Genomic DNA, 17627 nt, shown 5'->3' with positions numbered 1-17627 from the left:
TCAAACTCTAAGGCCCTGGGACAAAAATTAAATTAAGCAGAATCCATATTATGAGTTACAGCAAAAAAAAAAACATTCAGGACAACATGAGGTTTTACTACATGTAATGGCTTTATGAAATGTATAAATGTTACTGTTCTATAAAATACATGTTTCATTCCAAAACGCAAACTGTAATTCATATTTATTCAGGATTTGCCTTTTTGGTGTTTTAAACTTCCTTTTCAAAAGAAAGACACAGGATTCCCAAATTAAATATTTATTATAGTGTTTTTATTAACAAACTTTCATTGGAAAGTTCTGGGCGCATTAACATAGGAGGCACATTGGCTTCGATGTTTGGCATTTGACAGTCAACAGAATTGCACTTCACTGTGATAGCCTTGCTACAGCAGTGGGGATTTTCACGGCAACCCTCGTAGCGAGCCTCTCTCACTGACCTGTTCAGCAGATGGGTTTTATCATTTTGGTCAGCCTTCAAAACCCGGTCATTCTGCAAAGAACACTGATCTATCTTGCTCTCAGCTTTCTTTTTTTGCTTTGACAGAGAGGCTTTCTTGCTTTCAACCCCGTTTGCTTCTGTACCACCCTTTTCATCACGCTTGTCTGCCTGCTGACAGAATCCCTTTTGGTTATTTAATACACTGTTCTCACATTCAGAGCAACGCACTATCAGAGGTCCTGCTTTGTGGCAGACAAACTGTGAGGAGCTCATCACCTTTGGAACAGTTCTAAGGTTCTCCTCTGGGTTTGGATGAGCTTGTGACTCTGTCCTATTTATTCTCTGATGTGCCTGGAACTGTTGCATGGACTGGAGGAAAAAGTTTTTAGGCAGAGAGCTCTGCGTCATCGTTCTTTTAAGCCTTCCTTGAAGGCAACTGCAGTGGAGGACATGCTGGACTGGATGCACATAACCTTCGGCAGCCTGCTGCAAAGCATTTATAGGAGCTATGGAGCTTTGTATCTGTACAGTTCCCTGTGAAGGAGAACACTGGTAACAGAAGGCATCGCTTAACTGTTGGCATGAGTGTGGACTCCACTTCACTGCCACTTGCTTATATGCATCAGGACAGCTACACTGCCTGTTTTGAGAGAAAATTGGGCATATGGTGTGTTGGTCAATAGATGTCTGTAGTACAGCTGAACTAGCAACATTTTTTATGCTTTTGCTCACGTCACTATTATAGGTTGAATGCACAGGCATACATGTGTTTTGGGGCCTGCTGCTGAAGAGCTCAGAGCAGATATGAGTTTCTTCATAGGCCACTTTCTCTGTAGGGTTACAAATACCAGTTTGTGACGCCAGAGGCTCAAGCTCATAGTGCTCATGCTCCATTTCTGGCTTTTGACTTCTGGAGTCCAGCTGATACTTGCTAATGGGATGTGATTTATTTTGCCCTCTGCCTCCTTGGCCTCCTGAAAAGGTCTGAGAGAAGGCATTACATCGCAGTTTTTTTGGTAGCGGGATCTGGCCACAAGTGCCCTGGGGTCCAAGGCATCGGCACATGCACTGGAAGAAGAACGTTGCAAAAGCCCAACTAATGCACATTATAAGCATCATGAAAGTGCCAAGTTGCGTGTACGCCAGCACTGTAGAGGGCATCATCATTGCTCCAGCTACAAATGTAGTCAATGCAGCCATTGCAATAGCAGAACCCATACGGCTTAAAGAAAAAATTACTTTTCCCTCTCGGTCAGGGTCAGGGGCTAAGCGATAAGCCACTCCATAATGAACAGCAAAGTCTACAGACAAGCCGACAGCCACCGAAATAGTGACAGATTCTAACACATTTAGCTCCCATCCAAGGAGAACCAGAGAACCTACAGTGACAAAAATAGTTCCAGCTATTGAAACTATTGCATAAAGGCTTATAATTACGTTCCAAGTTGTAAGAAGCATTACACTAAATGCAACAGCAACTGAAAGACCCATGGCAATCAGAGTACCATCAGAAAGACTGTCCTGAAGATCATAAAATTCAAGGTTACTCACAAACCAACCATTGCTAAGACCTTCCGGAGCAGAACTAAGCTCACTTGAAATCCACGAGTCCACCTCCTTGTAGAACTGATGCATTTTCTCATATGCCAGGGTGAAGAGGTAGGTGCTTTGGAACTCCAACACCACTGCCCTGATGGTGTCATTTAGGTCAAAACGAGGCCCTGGCGTTTTACTATCTAAGTGGTACCCTGTGCTTCTTTCTAGCTCCATTATAGCTCTCTTGATACATAATTCAAAAACTTCTTGTTTGTATGGAAAGCTCCAGTGGCTGCAGCATGGGTAAAGAGACGGCTCATCGCAGTCTTGATTTTCCATCCACTGCTTAAATGTTTCGATGAAGCAGCTTGTGAAGTCTTGTTCTTCAGTCTGATAGTAAAACGTTTGATTTCTTAACTTCTGACAGAAACGCAAAATCCAAACCTGTGAAGCTGGGCTAGCAATATTAAAACTGCTATCTAGTTGCAGCTTTCCTTTACTTTTAGGGTTTAAAGGGTCACCATTATCCTCAGGGGTGACACCCCAGATTACTGTTATTGGCATGTGAAGCTCTTCTCCATGGTGGACACGTTCAAACATAAAAAGCTTTTTGTATTCTGCATCGTATCGTTCAAATGGGTGAGAAGACCTAAATACCTGAAACTCTGAGAGCTCCAGTGATGGTAATTTCATCTTTGGATTTACACACACGATATATGCTCCACCAATTGTTAAGGCAAGGAACCAGAAAAGCCAAATATATCGAAATCTGATAACAATGCATGGCAAAACTTTCTCAAAAAATATCCTAGATGCTTCTGAAACTGAAAAAATAATCTTGTGGAACATTTGGCACAACACTGTCCAGCAGTTTTTGTTGTTGTATACCCTCTGCTGAGGTTTCTTAAAGCAACTGAAAATATTGAGAAGGTATCGTTCATGTAATACAACTACAGCAGGTAGCCACGTAACCATCAGAACGTAATTCACCAAAATAGCAGTGCCAGCATAAACACCAAAACACCTGATTGCTGTGATATTGCTGACATAATTAGCATAGAAGGCAGCAGCGGTAGTAAAACTCGTGACAAACATGGAAAGAGCAGCGTGCTGCAATGTGATGCTCACCGTCTCAGAGGTTCCAGCATGAGGTTTATCAAATTTTGTGTAGTTCCAAACGTCACATAAAACAAAAGCATCATCTGCTCCAATCCCAACAAGAATAATCAATGCTGTGAGATTCATGAATGGGAAAAACTCAAAATTAAATACTACCCGATAGAGAAAGTAAGAAATAATCAAGGAACTAATTATTGCAAACATAGTCATCAGCGTAATAAACATGGACTTCGTGTATACACACATAACTAATAAAACAATTACAATGGCTATAGCAGGATACACAGTATCCATCAACAGGTAATCTTGAAACAACCTATGTTTTATTCCAAACTCAATCCCTGTGACGGTTGTTACACCATCGGAAGCGTTCCAGTTCTCAAAGTTATCTAGGTAAATGCTCATCATGCTTTCCCCTTTCTCAGTCGGAGAGAAGAGCATGCTGTATTTTAAAGCTGGTAAGACATACTCAGCTGTCTTTGGGCTTAGAAAATCCTTGTCCACTAGGTAGTGAAGGATCTGGTAAACAGCGTTGTACTTGGTACATTTGCGAGGCACGTTTGTACACTTGAGTTGGTCTTTCCTTTTGGCATTCATATCCCAGCAGTCCGGCCCCAGGGTTCCATTGTAGTAGTATTTGGCACATGTGCGAAGCAGCTTTAGGGTGTGAGAGACATCCCGTTCTACTATTTTTTGACATGATGACCTGTTATTTAGAATAGCAATATAGTTGCCCAGTGTCCAGCTGGGACAGCACGAAGCAGCAGTGGCTCTCTGGCAGAGATCACCAAACTGGGAATGGGATCTGATCTGTATAAAGACAGGCAGGGCAAAAAAATCCAGTTTAAAGTAATAGTCTGAATTATTAGAAACATTCACCCACCAAGCAAATAAAACATTCCAAAGTGATGAAAATTCACCTTATGGTCCTTTTGTGTTATCGTTTTAAATTCTTATCTCCACACACATTGGTTTTGATCAGTATCCTCTTACATGCAGCAGACTAAAGCAGCAGTAACTCAGTACACTTACTTGTCACAGCAGTGTAACATTGGCAGAAGTGTTAGGAATATTGTAATTCTTTTGTTTGAAGATGCACTGAGGTCTTGTTTTTTTTTCCCCAAGATTGAAGATTATTAATTCTCTTTTATTATCTCATGTTATAAGTCTGAAAATAAACAGCAATGAAGCTTCATTCTGCTTGGAATCATGTACTGAACTTCCTAGGAGAGTCAGGGGACTTACTATCCAGAAAGACAAGATGTGACAACTTTATAACAACTTCCTCATCTGACTTCAGGCACCCCAAAATAATCCCTGCTGCACCAAGACAACGGTCATGCCTCTGAATACTGTATCCACCATGGCACAAAGTCCCATGAGATGACTAGGGAGCAAAGTGGAGGAAGATGCAGCAGCAGCAAGGCCAGAGAAGTCTCAGGGACATGTGCAGGGAGGGAACAGAGCTGGGCCATGGGGGACAACTGCTTGTTGTCAGCTCAGGGGACTGCCCAAAGCTTAGGAACTCCTACCTGAGCTTTACAGAAATGATGGCAATTTTAACACTTTGGTTAAGGACTCTTCTTAGCTAAATGAGTGTTAATCCTTTGTGTGCGTACTCTTTCTTTCACAGATTCAGTTAAAGCCAGATTCAGTTGAATATTCCAGATTCAGCTGAAGCTAGTAGAACATGACTTAAGTAAATACTCATAAGGCAAAACTGAAAGTATCTATAAAATCGAACTAAAACTCTTAAGTAACAAGGTTAGGCCAAGAAAGTTTTCCCAAGTTGGGAAAACTCAATCTTGATAGGGCACAGGGAATAGAAGTCTTAAAAGCCAGAACTTTTGGCTTTTTATACATGACAAATTAGAATTAATCCTTCAAATAGACGTGTGTAAAATTTCAGTCTTAATCAAGTGACATAGAATGCATACATATTAATACACTCACATTAATAAAGCCATGTGCTTAAGAGCTTATAGGAGTGGGCCCTGAAACCATTATCTATGCGTGTTTTAAATTTAGCTGGTTTAAAATATACCACTTTGGGGTTTTTTTTTGTTTGCTTGGGGTTGTTTATTTGTCAGCAAAATTGCACAATCCTTCATAATGCAGACAAAAAACCTGCACTTGGGGATTCTCACAGTGGTTCTTTACCATAGCTTTACTATGGACTTCAATTTTGTCACCTGGTTTCTGAACAATAACAAACTGGCATTCCAAAAACACAGGATAATTCACATTTGATTGTTTCCAGATAAAAACACTAACACATGCAAACTCAGGAAAAACTGAACAACCTACTAAATAAAAGGAAGCACTGGAATAGCATATCTGTATTTTTCATGGCACATCTCCAGGTTAATCCTAGGAGGATATAATAGGCAAATTGGGAGGAAAGGACTGTATTGTCTTCTCTATGTATTCAAGTTCAAGATGGGACAATGAGGTTTATATGCTGTTCTCCAACACTTGCTGCAGGCCATAAACATTCACATTCATCAGTAAAGTAGCTGTTGCCAAAGATAAAGTAACATGAGCTGGCAGCTGGAAATTAGAAATTAAAATACAAAATTTAGCTCTGTATAGCTCATTAAAACACTATGTAAAATAATAATATATTGTAGCACTGGGCTTTGGTGGTGATCCAAAGGAACTGAAAAGGCCATTTTGCTTTTGCCAGACTTGGCCTGCCACTGGCAACGTTTTCATTTATTTTGGATCCAGTAAGGAGACTAAGCTCTGCAACCTGTGTACATGCTGTATCTGTGGGCAGCTCTGCCCAAATGGATCCACACAGTGTGAATCACAAACAACACCGGTTTGGGGAAGCAGTCAGAGATCATTTACAGTCTTTGAAGTTTATAAAATAACTGTTTACAGTTTATAGGGAAAACATTCTACAATTAACAGGTGGGAAAAAAAGGGGCTCTTCTTATCCAAGTAGTAAAAAATTAGAACACTTCCTATAGCTATTTGGTATATAAAGTTTCCATGAAGATTATAGGACTACCATATGCTGAGCAGCTGCAGGATGGAGCCCCTAAGTGTCCGTAAAACATATAGTTAAAGTAGTTACAAGCAGATGTGAATACAATTAACACACGTGGGATATACTGTTAGCTCATACTAAAGCAAATACTAGTCGGTGCTGAAATCCTGTTTATCATCAGAAAAATGCTAGAATTCTATAGTTTATATTTCCAGAAAATAGCTTCTGATCTTCCTGGCTTGGAATACAGAAAGCTTTGCTACTTTCTTCTACAGAATAGGGTTCCTACGCAGGCACGAATTTAACAACAAACATAACCACAGCCAGAAGAGACTGGAGTGTCACCCAAGTCACCAGTTTCTTCTGATAGCTGCAGTGCAAGTCAGCATTCTCTCAAGGACTGGCTTCAAAAGAGGGGCATATCACAGCACTTCAGAGTCGTATGATCAATTCATGAGCTTAAAAGGTGTTAGAGGTGCTTAGGAATTGTTAGAAAGTGTGACAATTGTTTAAACATGGCACTTGTAAGTAACAAGCATTTAAAAAAAAAACTAATGAAAGAAGATTCAGCCCTTTTTTACCCGAGTATCTAATTTTTATTATAAATTTACACGCACAGAACTACAAGTGCAAAACTTAACCAATCCATTTGTTTTGTCTGCTAGCTAAAAATCAACACTGCTATCATGATGCACTGTCATTCCGCTCAGCTGAGATGTTCAATTACTACATTCTTAAGTCAATTACAGGAAAGATCCACAGAAACATTACGTGCAACAATCCCCTCTATAAATACACACGTAACTGTGGGTGTAGCTGAAGTAGCCAACACTTAATTTTCTGAAGTGTTCTTATTTCAAGGTAAGAGCTATCTTTATGGCTACAAGAAGTGTGATGCTTGGTTGGTTGTTTTTTTCTGAAGTATTTTCATCCTTCCTCAGAAAATAATGTATTTCAAATGTACTTGAAAAAATAAATCATTATCAAAGTGTGCAAATAGGGAGGAAAACCCCCAAAATTCCTCAGGAGTAATGCATCCATTAAAAAGATGATTATTCAGAGGTAATTAACTCTTTATTCTGTTATAGAGAAGTATTTTATTATTCGTTGCTTTGCAACGATCTATACTACCTGGGATTTACCTGCACCAGCTATGTGACTAAACTTCTAGGGTCAAATGCAGAGATAACTCAATTTTTACCCTTGTAAAAGGTTATTCCCCACTGTATCTCCTGATTGAAGTGCCGATATGATTACCCCTAGTTCCGTTCATTCAAACTGAGCTGGGTTAGTTTAAATACTGTACTTTGCTCACCTGGCTCATTCTGACTGAAAGAGATAAAGGATAATCACATGAGCCATCCTGCCGGTGCAATAATCTCTGATGGGGAAATAAGGAACATTTCCTGAGCATGTGAGGACAAAAACCACTTACAGCAACAGAGGCCAACCAGGACAAAATGCCTGTGAGCAGACTGCCAAAGGAAATCTGTTACAGAATGTTTCACTACAGCTCAACATTTTAAGCGAGCAAATGCCAGCTGTTAGGGAAAACAGTTTGGGAATTTGCTATATTAATACACTTGTCTTAAGGGCAACAATGAACAAAACTAACAATGAAAACATTCAACATGAAAAAAATGTGGTATAATATGAAGCTGATTCTTTTTGTTTGGGAGAAGAAAGAAAAACTGGAAATAATCAGATCATTATTAATAGAAGAAAATTACATTGCTTTATCTCCATGCAAAGTCACCAGTTCACACGAATTTACGGTTACTCAGCAGCTCAAAGGAATTAATTCCAGCAAGTGATAAGCTTATATTTTATAAATACACCATATGAATGCTTATTTTATTTTAACCTTTGCAGTTAACTTCCATCAGTTGAAACCAGACATTGATTTCAGAGTACTCAGTTATCTTCTAACACATGTAAAAGAAGCTACGTCAGCTCAGAAGCTGGCTATTACAATAGTTATTTTGACTACACAAGGTACTGAGTACAAGGAAAGCCAAGAAAAATAATAACAGGGCCAGACAGACAAAGCCAAAATGTCTCCTTTAATTTTCTCAGTTTTAAAGAGAAAATTAATATTACCCTGAAAGTATCATTATCAACACATGATTAGCTGGGCCGTATTTCTAGCTACTATATCCATGTTCCTCTGATGTCCATCTGATAATCTATTCTCTTTCAACCTAAAGAAAAAGAAAATGCTGAGTGACCAACTGGGTGTCAGAGAAAACTGCATGAGCTATGAGGATGCAGCAAGAAAAGATGAATTATTTGCTGGGAAACAAGAACAAAAATCCATGGAATAATATTCCAAGAGGGAACACACAGCAAAAGTTAAGGCAGTTCTTCCTGCAACACTCTTCCACCTGTTCTGGTTGTAATTAGTAGCAAATCCAAATAAATTCCCTTGTACAATTTGTTTTACAATTGAAAGTTGTTTAACTTTGTCTGCATGCTGCCTGACCATTCAAAAAGGATGTGAACAGTGTGAAGTCCTCTCATACGGTACCAGATGGCAACGGGCAGCAAAACAAAGTTTAAAATATGTGCTTCATATCTGCAAGTTAAACAAATGAAATGCCATCTTCACTTACCCTCAAGTTATCTACATTGCACATTGACTTAATTGCATTCAGATTCCATAAATTCTCTCCTTCTGTTGATGTAAACACCACTCGTGAATAGCGATCACCTGCAATTACAGGATGGGGGGGTTACAGACTGTTTGGGTGTGCCTGGCATCAAAGACTGAGGCAAAATCCCACCATTCAAATGACACAGACAAAAATCTTTGTCGGGTCATGGGAATCCACCTCCTTTTCAAGACGAGCTCTTTATCTGCAGGACTCAGTCCACATGAAAGTTTCAGTTTCGTTAACATGCTTATAGTAAATATCGCATCTTCAATTCTTTATATCACTTAGGAGCTCTATTCAAGCCAACTATCTTCTGAAATATGACAGACAAAAATCAAATGATCTAATCAGCGAACTATGAAATTCTTGGCACAGCATAATGGCAGCACACAGATAATAGTAATCAAAGGCTGATTTAGTAAGTCATTTAGGAATATAAATAATAATTATAAAGCTGTTTCTACAAGAATGTTTTTGCTTTAGAAGCAAATGACTGCAGTGGAAGTTGTGATATCCTTGAGGCGAGTTTAAAGAATTCTACAGTTTAGATACATACAGCTTAAATGACAAATTAAATCACATTTATTGGAAGACAGCTTTTAGGAAAGGAAATAATTACAAAGTGGCTCTGAAATCTTTATGAATAGCTAACAGGGGAAACATATACAAACACAACTATGCAGTACTATGTAACACAATATGGTACTTCGAGTTAAATATTATCATATTAATTACAATATGCCCAAAAATACAAAAGGCTGAATTTTTCCTACTGCTCTGAATGTGCAGAATTTTTGCCTTTCACAAGACTGTAATGAAGACTCGAGGGAAGTGCTCTATGATCCCTGACCATGCTTTAGGATCAAGGAAACAGAAATCTACAGATCCTGGAGCCGGCAAAGACAGATATCAAGAATGATAAAAATGGGTCAAGAGGAAATCAACTATTTTCCTTACATAAAGGACTGGCAAACTTTCCCATAGAATCACAACTCCTTCATGACTACCACAACTGAGACTAGGCAGAAACTGTAGTGTAAAGAATGAGAGAGACTACACAGAAACAGTGGGCAGGAGAAAGAGGAGTTAATTCTGCAGCAAGTTGCAGTTAATGCTCAGTAGAGTTTCAAGTACATTTCCTCTTCCTCACACAAGATATGCTCAGCCTAATTTGGTTCTGCTCACAGGAGCAGAAATTAGGACTTTGCTCACATCCTCTCACTTAGATTTAAGACTATGCTGTAATTGAAAAAAAAAAGAAAACCAACAGCACCATAAATCTGTTTTCCACCCTGGTTTTTACTGGTCCTTGGTTGTTCAGATCAAGTAATATAAACAAGTAATTCCACAATTATGTTTTTGTGCTGTTATCAGTCCTCACATATTGGAACAGCAGCAAAAGAGCCCAGGTCATTGTAAGAATAAAGGCAAGATCTCCATCTGTGAATGCATGCTCTCTGCCAGAACAGGAGTTATCAAAGTTTTGCAGTATGCCTTGGAAAAAGGCAGTAATGACTTCTTTTTTTGTCCTCTAGTTTAACTTAGACAGCTTCATAAGCCCTCACTAGTTTAAGGTGGTTTATTTTATATTTATTTTTGGTTGTTTAAGGGTATATTGGGGGGGGGGGGGGGGCATTTTTAGGGCTTTGTTTGCTCTTTTTTTCTAAACAAGAAAATTCTGTGCAAGACATGACCTGGGGATGTCTTCGTATGTCTTTCCATACACAGAAAAAGTATTTTGATTTAGGTTTTTTATAAGTAAGTTAATGGAACAGATTTAACATGACTTCTTCCCTGGTGTGAATTAAGTGCTACCTCTGTAGTCGTATACAAACACCCCTTTTACAATGATCACATTGCCAGTAACTAATAAATGAATCGTTACAGGAAATGGAACCACTTAAAGGAAGCATTTTCAGTTGCTTCCTAGGAAGAGCCAATAGAACATTGCATTTCAACCCCACTTCTTCAGACTTTTGCATTCAGAAAGAAGGTGCTTGTTGTGAATTTGCTAAACATAAAATATTTTCCTAATAACATATACAATATACAGAAGAGTGCAGAAATCATTCAACTGATAGAAGTTTTTAGCCTTCCTAACATCCCTACTCCACTTACTTGGAATATCACAAAAAAATGTATCCTTGTGGAAGTTCCAGTCTGCTTGCCTCTTCTCTCTTTCATAGTGATCATCTGACCATCTGTCATCTTGATGACTGAGAAAAGAACAAATAGTTTATTTCCCTTACCTTAGCAAAGGGATTATTAATAGAAAGAGGATCGAAACAAGTCATACATCTCAATAGTTATTATATATGAGAAATGTATTTTTACCAACATGACTTTGGTATACAACAACTGGAACATTCATTGCATTTCCTGTTTAAATTAGAGACTTCAAAGGAAATATGATTGAGCTCAGTAGTGAAAATACCCATAATTCAAAGAGAAAACTAAAATAATACATTTTTTAAAGGGCTGACAATGGCACATATATATTTCCATGTGAAAGGCTTTAAGAATTGTGGATTATCAGATTCAATATTTATTGAAATCAGTGGCAGTATATATATTCATGTCAGAGGGTTCTGGAGCAAGCACTAAGTACACACCAAAAACCCCCAATGAAATAAAATACATTTTTAATACAAATTCTTACCTCTTAGCTTGCTCATCTGCATACTTAAAAGGATAGTTTGCAAGTGTTGCTTTGTATCCTGTGTTTTTCACCATATTGTTCCATGTGACCAATCTCTGCCCTATGGCCGTCCCTCTTGGCTCAAAACCCTAAGAGAAGAGCATCACAAAATTCCATTAATACTTTTCATTCTTTAGCTCAAATGAGAAAGTGGAAACATAATCAAAGTGATGGATAGTCTTCATTATGAAGCATAGTTACTCCAGATGTCTACTTTTAAAGGTAAAATGCTTTCTGACAGGTCAGGAAAAATAATGACCAACCGTACAGAGTGACAAGGGATTAAGAATTCTTGCACGTACTGCTACTCTCCTTGAGAAGTAATGATGATTTAGTCTATCAAATATTCAACACTTAGTTTTCAGAGCAAGGGCATTCTGGAGAGTCCTTTTCTGTATCTCAATTAGCAACCTTTAATGATTAAATATGATTAAAAGCACTCAAGTATGTCTTCTCTATTTCTCTAAGAATAAGGCAAATCTTGAAGTAATTTTGAAAGTGACTGAAACAATTTTAATAATTCCGCTGTTTTCAAGAAATATCCATTACATATGGATATGTACAGATATACCCCACTATAATGTAAGTAACTTATAGGGACAATGTATTTTGATTTGAGGATAATAATTAAATAAAGTATTTTCAATAAAAGTCCCAAAACCTACTCGTGTAAAACAGCTCATGAAAAGTAAGAAATGAGCACAGTATTTAACAGAATCTGATAAAAGTCACTTTGAGTCTTTTAATATGGGTATCATTTCATCTTCAGAAGGCACTCTGAATCCCCTTTTCCATAACAGATCCTGCCCCTCACTTTTGGAAACCTGATTTAGGTTTGTGTTGTACATCTAAAACTGGGATGAATTTAGTTCATCTACAGCAGCTCTGTTGAAGGGCATATGACCTTTCAACAGCAAAATGCAGAAGGAATTTAAAACAGTGTATAACATCCCCCTGATGGCAACTGCATCTTCATATCACAGTGAACTGTCAAGATTTAATACTTATTTTTTTCAATTAGAAGTATTACAAGGCTCTTTAACAACTCATTTCTTTCATGGGTTCATTAGGCAGAACTTGCTTCTGCAAGCTTGCTACCAGTTGAATATCTCTGGAAATTGATTCCCAAACAGATTCACAGTACAGAGAACCTTTTCAGGCATATTAATGATGAGCTCTTTTCCTCAGTTTAAGAGCACTGTACTAATTGCTGTACTTGCATCTACTGTTTACTGCTATCATTGAAGAAACAGCAAACCAGAAAATACTTATTTGACAGTACAATTCATTAATATTTACCTACCAGCAATGGATCAGAGAAATCTGGAAGATCTGGAACTAATATTCCAACCAGTGCACACACCACTATTAACACAGTACACATGCCCAGGACCACCACGGGCCAGTCTGCTATCAGTGCAGCATAGCTACATGGAGAGGAACAGAGAAAGAGATGTTACACAGCTGAAAGTTATACACAAAATTAATCCATGCCTGTCTAAAGAACGGTGTTGAAACACTGACCTATTTTCTTTGTTATATTTCCAGGAAATTAAGCTAGCTATCATAAATGGATGGAAACCATTTGGAAACAGTTTGTTTCTACCCCTTTATTTTACTTAAGTAAGAAAACAAAAGAACACCCCAACACTTTCTATCACATCTCCCTAATGAAACTTTCTATTGTCATATAGGAAAGCTTCTCATATCAGACTGTTATTTTTCCGTCCAGGAATTCTGGCCCAAAATGTAGGCTTTATCCTAGATTTAATTTGTGCTGCTACAGAGATGATTAACTATGAGCTACTGAAACAGCTATTTCTGTTGTTTAGTGCATGTTCAGCATTTAAGACTGTCATAGCAATGATTTACATAAAATGCTTTTATATTAAAAAATGGCGAAAAAAAAGGGCATATATGTGACTTGAAAAATGTTTAAGACTAAACACACTTTTCTGTATGAATACTTTTTCCTTAACTTATACTTAGCTTTTAGGATGGATATTATCCATGGTTGTGGATCACTAGAAAATAGATGCTTTGTTCAAGATTTAATGATAGAAAACTTCAGTTTCTTCTTTGAAAGCTTAAGCTTTTCTAAGAAGAATATCAAAGAGAGGAAAAAAATCATTTTTAAAGTAGAGCCCAATAGAAAACATTTCCTCTATATTTAAAAGTCATTAAAAAAAGCCTCCTCAAACCCTAAATAGCAAAGGTCCATAAAATCTGCTGTAAATTCAAAGGCGCAAGGGAGCTGCGATGTGATACATAAACTAGTCAGCATTAATTTAATCTTCTAGTATAAGTCATATTCTTGGATTTTAACTCTTAGTTAATATTAAATTTTAAGAGTGAAAGAATTTTTATATGTAAATGTAGTTTTCATCATTCTCATAAAATATGTTTATTTTATAAAAATAAAATATTTATATTATTAGTTAAATTGATAGAAAAGTAGCAGAAAATAAAAATGAAACCCAGAAATCTTAATTCCTGAATAATTCCTCTTAACACTAAAACTTGAATTCATAGAGTTTATGTTTTAAGGGCAACACTGCCTAATCTGGGGAGCAAAGAGAGTATAGAAAGTCCATCAAGTTTAAAAGGCATTAGCAAAATAATTACAGGTTATGAATCATTCAATACTGACACAGTGTGTCTCCGTACACACTAAATATAGAGCAAAAAGATCTATGCTCTTATTTCCTCCTCAACTCACATGCGACGCAACATGACAGTTTATAGCAGAGTGCTCCTTCACTTATTTCTACTGTCTCACAAGATTGTGGTTATTTTCAGTTCTGAGCAACTCATTACCTACACACAGCTGAATTATTGGCTGCACAGCAATCTTCTGTCCCATTGCTAAGAAGGGAGGTAATACCCAGATCCTCACTCTAGCAACAGCTTCCCAGTTTTCCAACTGTAAAAGCAACGGCAGTGAGCCAGCTTGTTGCTGACTTGCCCTTGCATGTGGAAACAGGTATGTCTAGGGGTCCAAGAACAGCTTTAAGGAGCAAGGAAATGCAAAAAGCTGGGTGCACCTCAATTTCCCATTAGAGTAAATGTGAAATAATTCTTATGTTCTCACACAAGAGGTTAATTAGCAAAAGCTTGAAAAGTAATCTGAAGTGTAAGTTTTTATTAAAACTGAATCACAAAGGGGCAGCTTGCCAAATGAGCAATTGTACAAAGTAAAAGTGAAGGGAAGTAAATGACCTAATAGAATTTTCCTATTTATAGGACTAAATGTTTTCCTAAACACCAAGCTCGATGGACTAGCTATTACAGACATTTGCTCTGAAGTCATAAAAATTACACCCAAAATATTTATTTTCCTATTCATCACTAGTGCTAGATTTATCACTTTGACATGTTGTCTGTACACTTCCATTTTCAGCTAGGCAGACCTTACACTGGTTAAATTCGTCACTCACTATGTCCTAAGTGAGGTGCTTAACATGCTAACAAAGCACAGACAGAAAACAGTAAGTGCTTGTTTACACCTGCACACTTGTCCTATTTCTTGCATCACATACTGCAAAGCTGACCTGGGCTAGATCACCAAAAAAAGAGCAAACATGGCACATTTTAATGTCATTTGTCTGAGCATCATTTGATGCTGCTGAGGGCTCTGGCTCGAACCAAGTTGCCTACAGCCAGCCCTGATCCCAACCCACCGTAAGTGGCAAAACAGATGGCAATGATTTTTCACCCGGTAAAAAGCTATAAAATGAGTTTAGTTACTTTTTATTTTCTGTGAAAAGTAAGCCACTGCCCTGACTCAGGTTCTGTGTAAATGACCACTTGCCTGAAAATGTCTGAGTCCAAAGAAAAATGCTTAAATCACTTCCTCAGACAAGGAATCACATTCAAAAAGGGCATCCTTAGTGCTAAGCACTTTCCTAAATCAGGATAACACCTCCTGCTTTTTGGTGCCTAATTAAAACTACAGTTGGGTAATAAACTGGACATGCAGCTACATGAACACATTATTTTCCTTTTTTCCTCCAAACTGAATAATGAATTCTCAATAACTGTGACACTGACTGAAAGCTCTTTTATTCCATTTCATTGCTTTCAACACAGTTGTTATAATATTATAGTAACACTATTTCAAGCTGCCTTGTACCATGAAAACGCACATGGTTTTCACTCATTTCTTTCCTCCTGGTGTTTTTCACACACCTAAAAATGGTTTGGTTTGGGTTTTTTTTCTTTTTTCATGTTTTAAACAATTAAAAATGCTTAGGAGATATAGTAAGTAATTCAATCTATAGTTATCTCACCCATTTAGCACCACTAAAAGACTAGTTTCAAGCAATTTGCCCCAGGGTGATCTAAGACCTCAGATACCATCTTCAAAAGGAGAAGGTAAAAAAAAGATACTGTTTGCTTTTCCTTCCCAGGAAGGAACAGCATAACACATGGACAGTGTTAAGCTTTCCAATTCAGTACTTACATGCAAAAATATTCAGGTTAAACCACTACCCAGTGTCACACAGAGACAGAAACATACTGTATATTGTGAAGTGATTGCTATGATCTACAGCTATTCGTATGACTGAATTCATATTAACAAACAGATTTATGTAACTCAAAACAGGTATTTAACAAACAGGCCTGCTCCTTACTGAAAGCAAATTTAGGTGGATTATGTTTCTAATGTATTTTCACTTGAAATGGTTTCCTATTGGTTACTATTACTGATGCACTAACAGCTTCAGCTAAGTTGCTCTGTTTTCTATGACTCTGCCATTCTTCAGAGCATATACAGTCAAAGTCATTGCTCATGATTGCATGGGGTTTCTGGCTTTAGGAAAGAGGAAAGATCATTAACAATGAAATCTTCTGACCTTTTCTGTCAGGTTGTTTTATCATTACTGATGACACAGCCAAGCTGCTTCTCAGAATAACCCCTAATCAGAAAGGTTCTGAGTCACAGAGCTTTTACGCTTGTGCAGAAAGTGTACATGAACACAGAGAACAGTAGATTGTGATTAAAAATGTTGTAAACTATTTGAAAACAAGGAACACTGAAATCAGCAGAGATTTTAAAATCCTGTCACAGTATGGACAGGATTTTATGGAGACGTGTAGTCTCTTTGGCGACCTCCTATGGTCCTATCCCCTTCCTGCTCCCCCAGGAGTCACAGATGTGTGCTTAGGGACGTTAAAAGTGCTTGTCGTCCCTGGCTCCTTCTTTCAGTGTTTATTTAGGGACCCCACTGCAGATCAAGTCTTCTAAATGTTGCTTGAACTTGCTGATGCTATCTGCCTCCACTATCTCCTGTGGCAGTTTCAGAAATCCATTACCCACTGCATAACGAAATACATTCCTCTTTTTAAAACTGCTTTATTTTGATTGCCTACTATTTTCCTTGAACATTCCTTATTCTTGCACTGTGTGTGGAGTAGTAGCTTTGCTATCAGCTCATTTACTGCCTTCATAATTCCAAACCCCTCACATGTGACAGTATTAGACCTCACCTTTTTGGTAACTTGAATGGTCTGGCTGGCCTGGAAGGAGGAAAAAAAAGAGAGTAATTGAAAATGCATGAAATATACATGCACATGCCAAGTTAATTCTTCCCACACATGGATAAGCAAATAGATGATAAAAACCAGATACTCTAACATGTGAATTATTTTAAACGGCATACACTCATATTCAACTTAGCCTTTGTCCTCAAAAAGCTGGCAAGACAAACAGTTGTTGGGAAGGACTAATAGGTGATCAATAAAGCTGTGGGGACAATGCAGGTGCCTTCTTAATGTATCCTCTTGGATATTCACTGTTTCCACAGCTCTCACAGCCCCTTCTGCATGCAAAAATCTTAGTAAATGGGCTTTAAATCTCTTCAAGCTTTACTGTCTTTCCATTATGCCTCTGTAACTACGTGACAAAACAAATCTTCTCAGTGCAGCGTAAAACCTAGTTTACATAGAACTATCTAAAGTTAACTTTGACTAATCTGGATTACCCGAAAGGGGTAAAAATACCAAACACAACCATTCCCCATCCTCCCCTTTTTCCCATCAAACCCAAACTACATTTCCCTCTGCTTCCTCCACCTGCAAAATATATTCAGTGCTGAACAAATGACGATGATTAAGTTCTTCAAAGTTCGGGAGGGTTAAAGGTCACACCTGCTATCAAACTGTTTTGTTTCGCAAAGCATG

The 17627-nt window shown here is 37.8% G+C and overlaps 1 protein-coding gene across 5 annotated transcripts in view; it reads right to left on the bottom strand.

Annotated features, from left to right (window-relative positions):
• Positions 1-251: 251 nt before the first annotated feature.
• DISP1 (dispatched RND transporter family member 1) overlaps positions 252-17627 on the bottom strand; it is an 87846-nt gene continuing 70470 nt past the window's right edge. For 4 of the 5 annotated variants that reach the window (XM_062605877.1, XM_062605878.1, XM_062605875.1 and 1 more), the window contains 6 exons: positions 16935-16964; positions 12748-12871; positions 11406-11533; positions 10865-10962; positions 8705-8802; positions 252-3907 (listed from right to left, as the gene is read on the bottom strand). In XM_062605877.1, the coding sequence (XP_062461861.1) occupies positions 263-3907; positions 8705-8802; positions 10865-10962; positions 11406-11533; positions 12748-12871; positions 16935-16964 (4123 nt within the window). In that variant the 3' untranslated portion in view covers positions 252-262. The remainder of the gene's footprint in view (positions 3908-8704; positions 8803-10864; positions 10963-11405; positions 11534-12747; positions 12872-16934; positions 16965-17627) is intronic. The other variant, XM_062605876.1, reaches the window with a different exon arrangement.

The sequence above is a fragment of the Pezoporus occidentalis genome, unplaced genomic scaffold (genome assembly GCF_034315485.1).
Source record: "Pezoporus occidentalis ecotype Australia unplaced genomic scaffold, CSIRO_AGI_Poc_V1 ctg93, whole genome shotgun sequence".
NCBI classification, from domain to species: Eukaryota; Metazoa; Chordata; class Aves; order Psittaciformes; family Psittacidae; genus Pezoporus; species Pezoporus occidentalis.
Note: the sequence above shows the minus strand (reverse complement) of the source record. Positions and strands in the feature narration are given on the sequence as shown.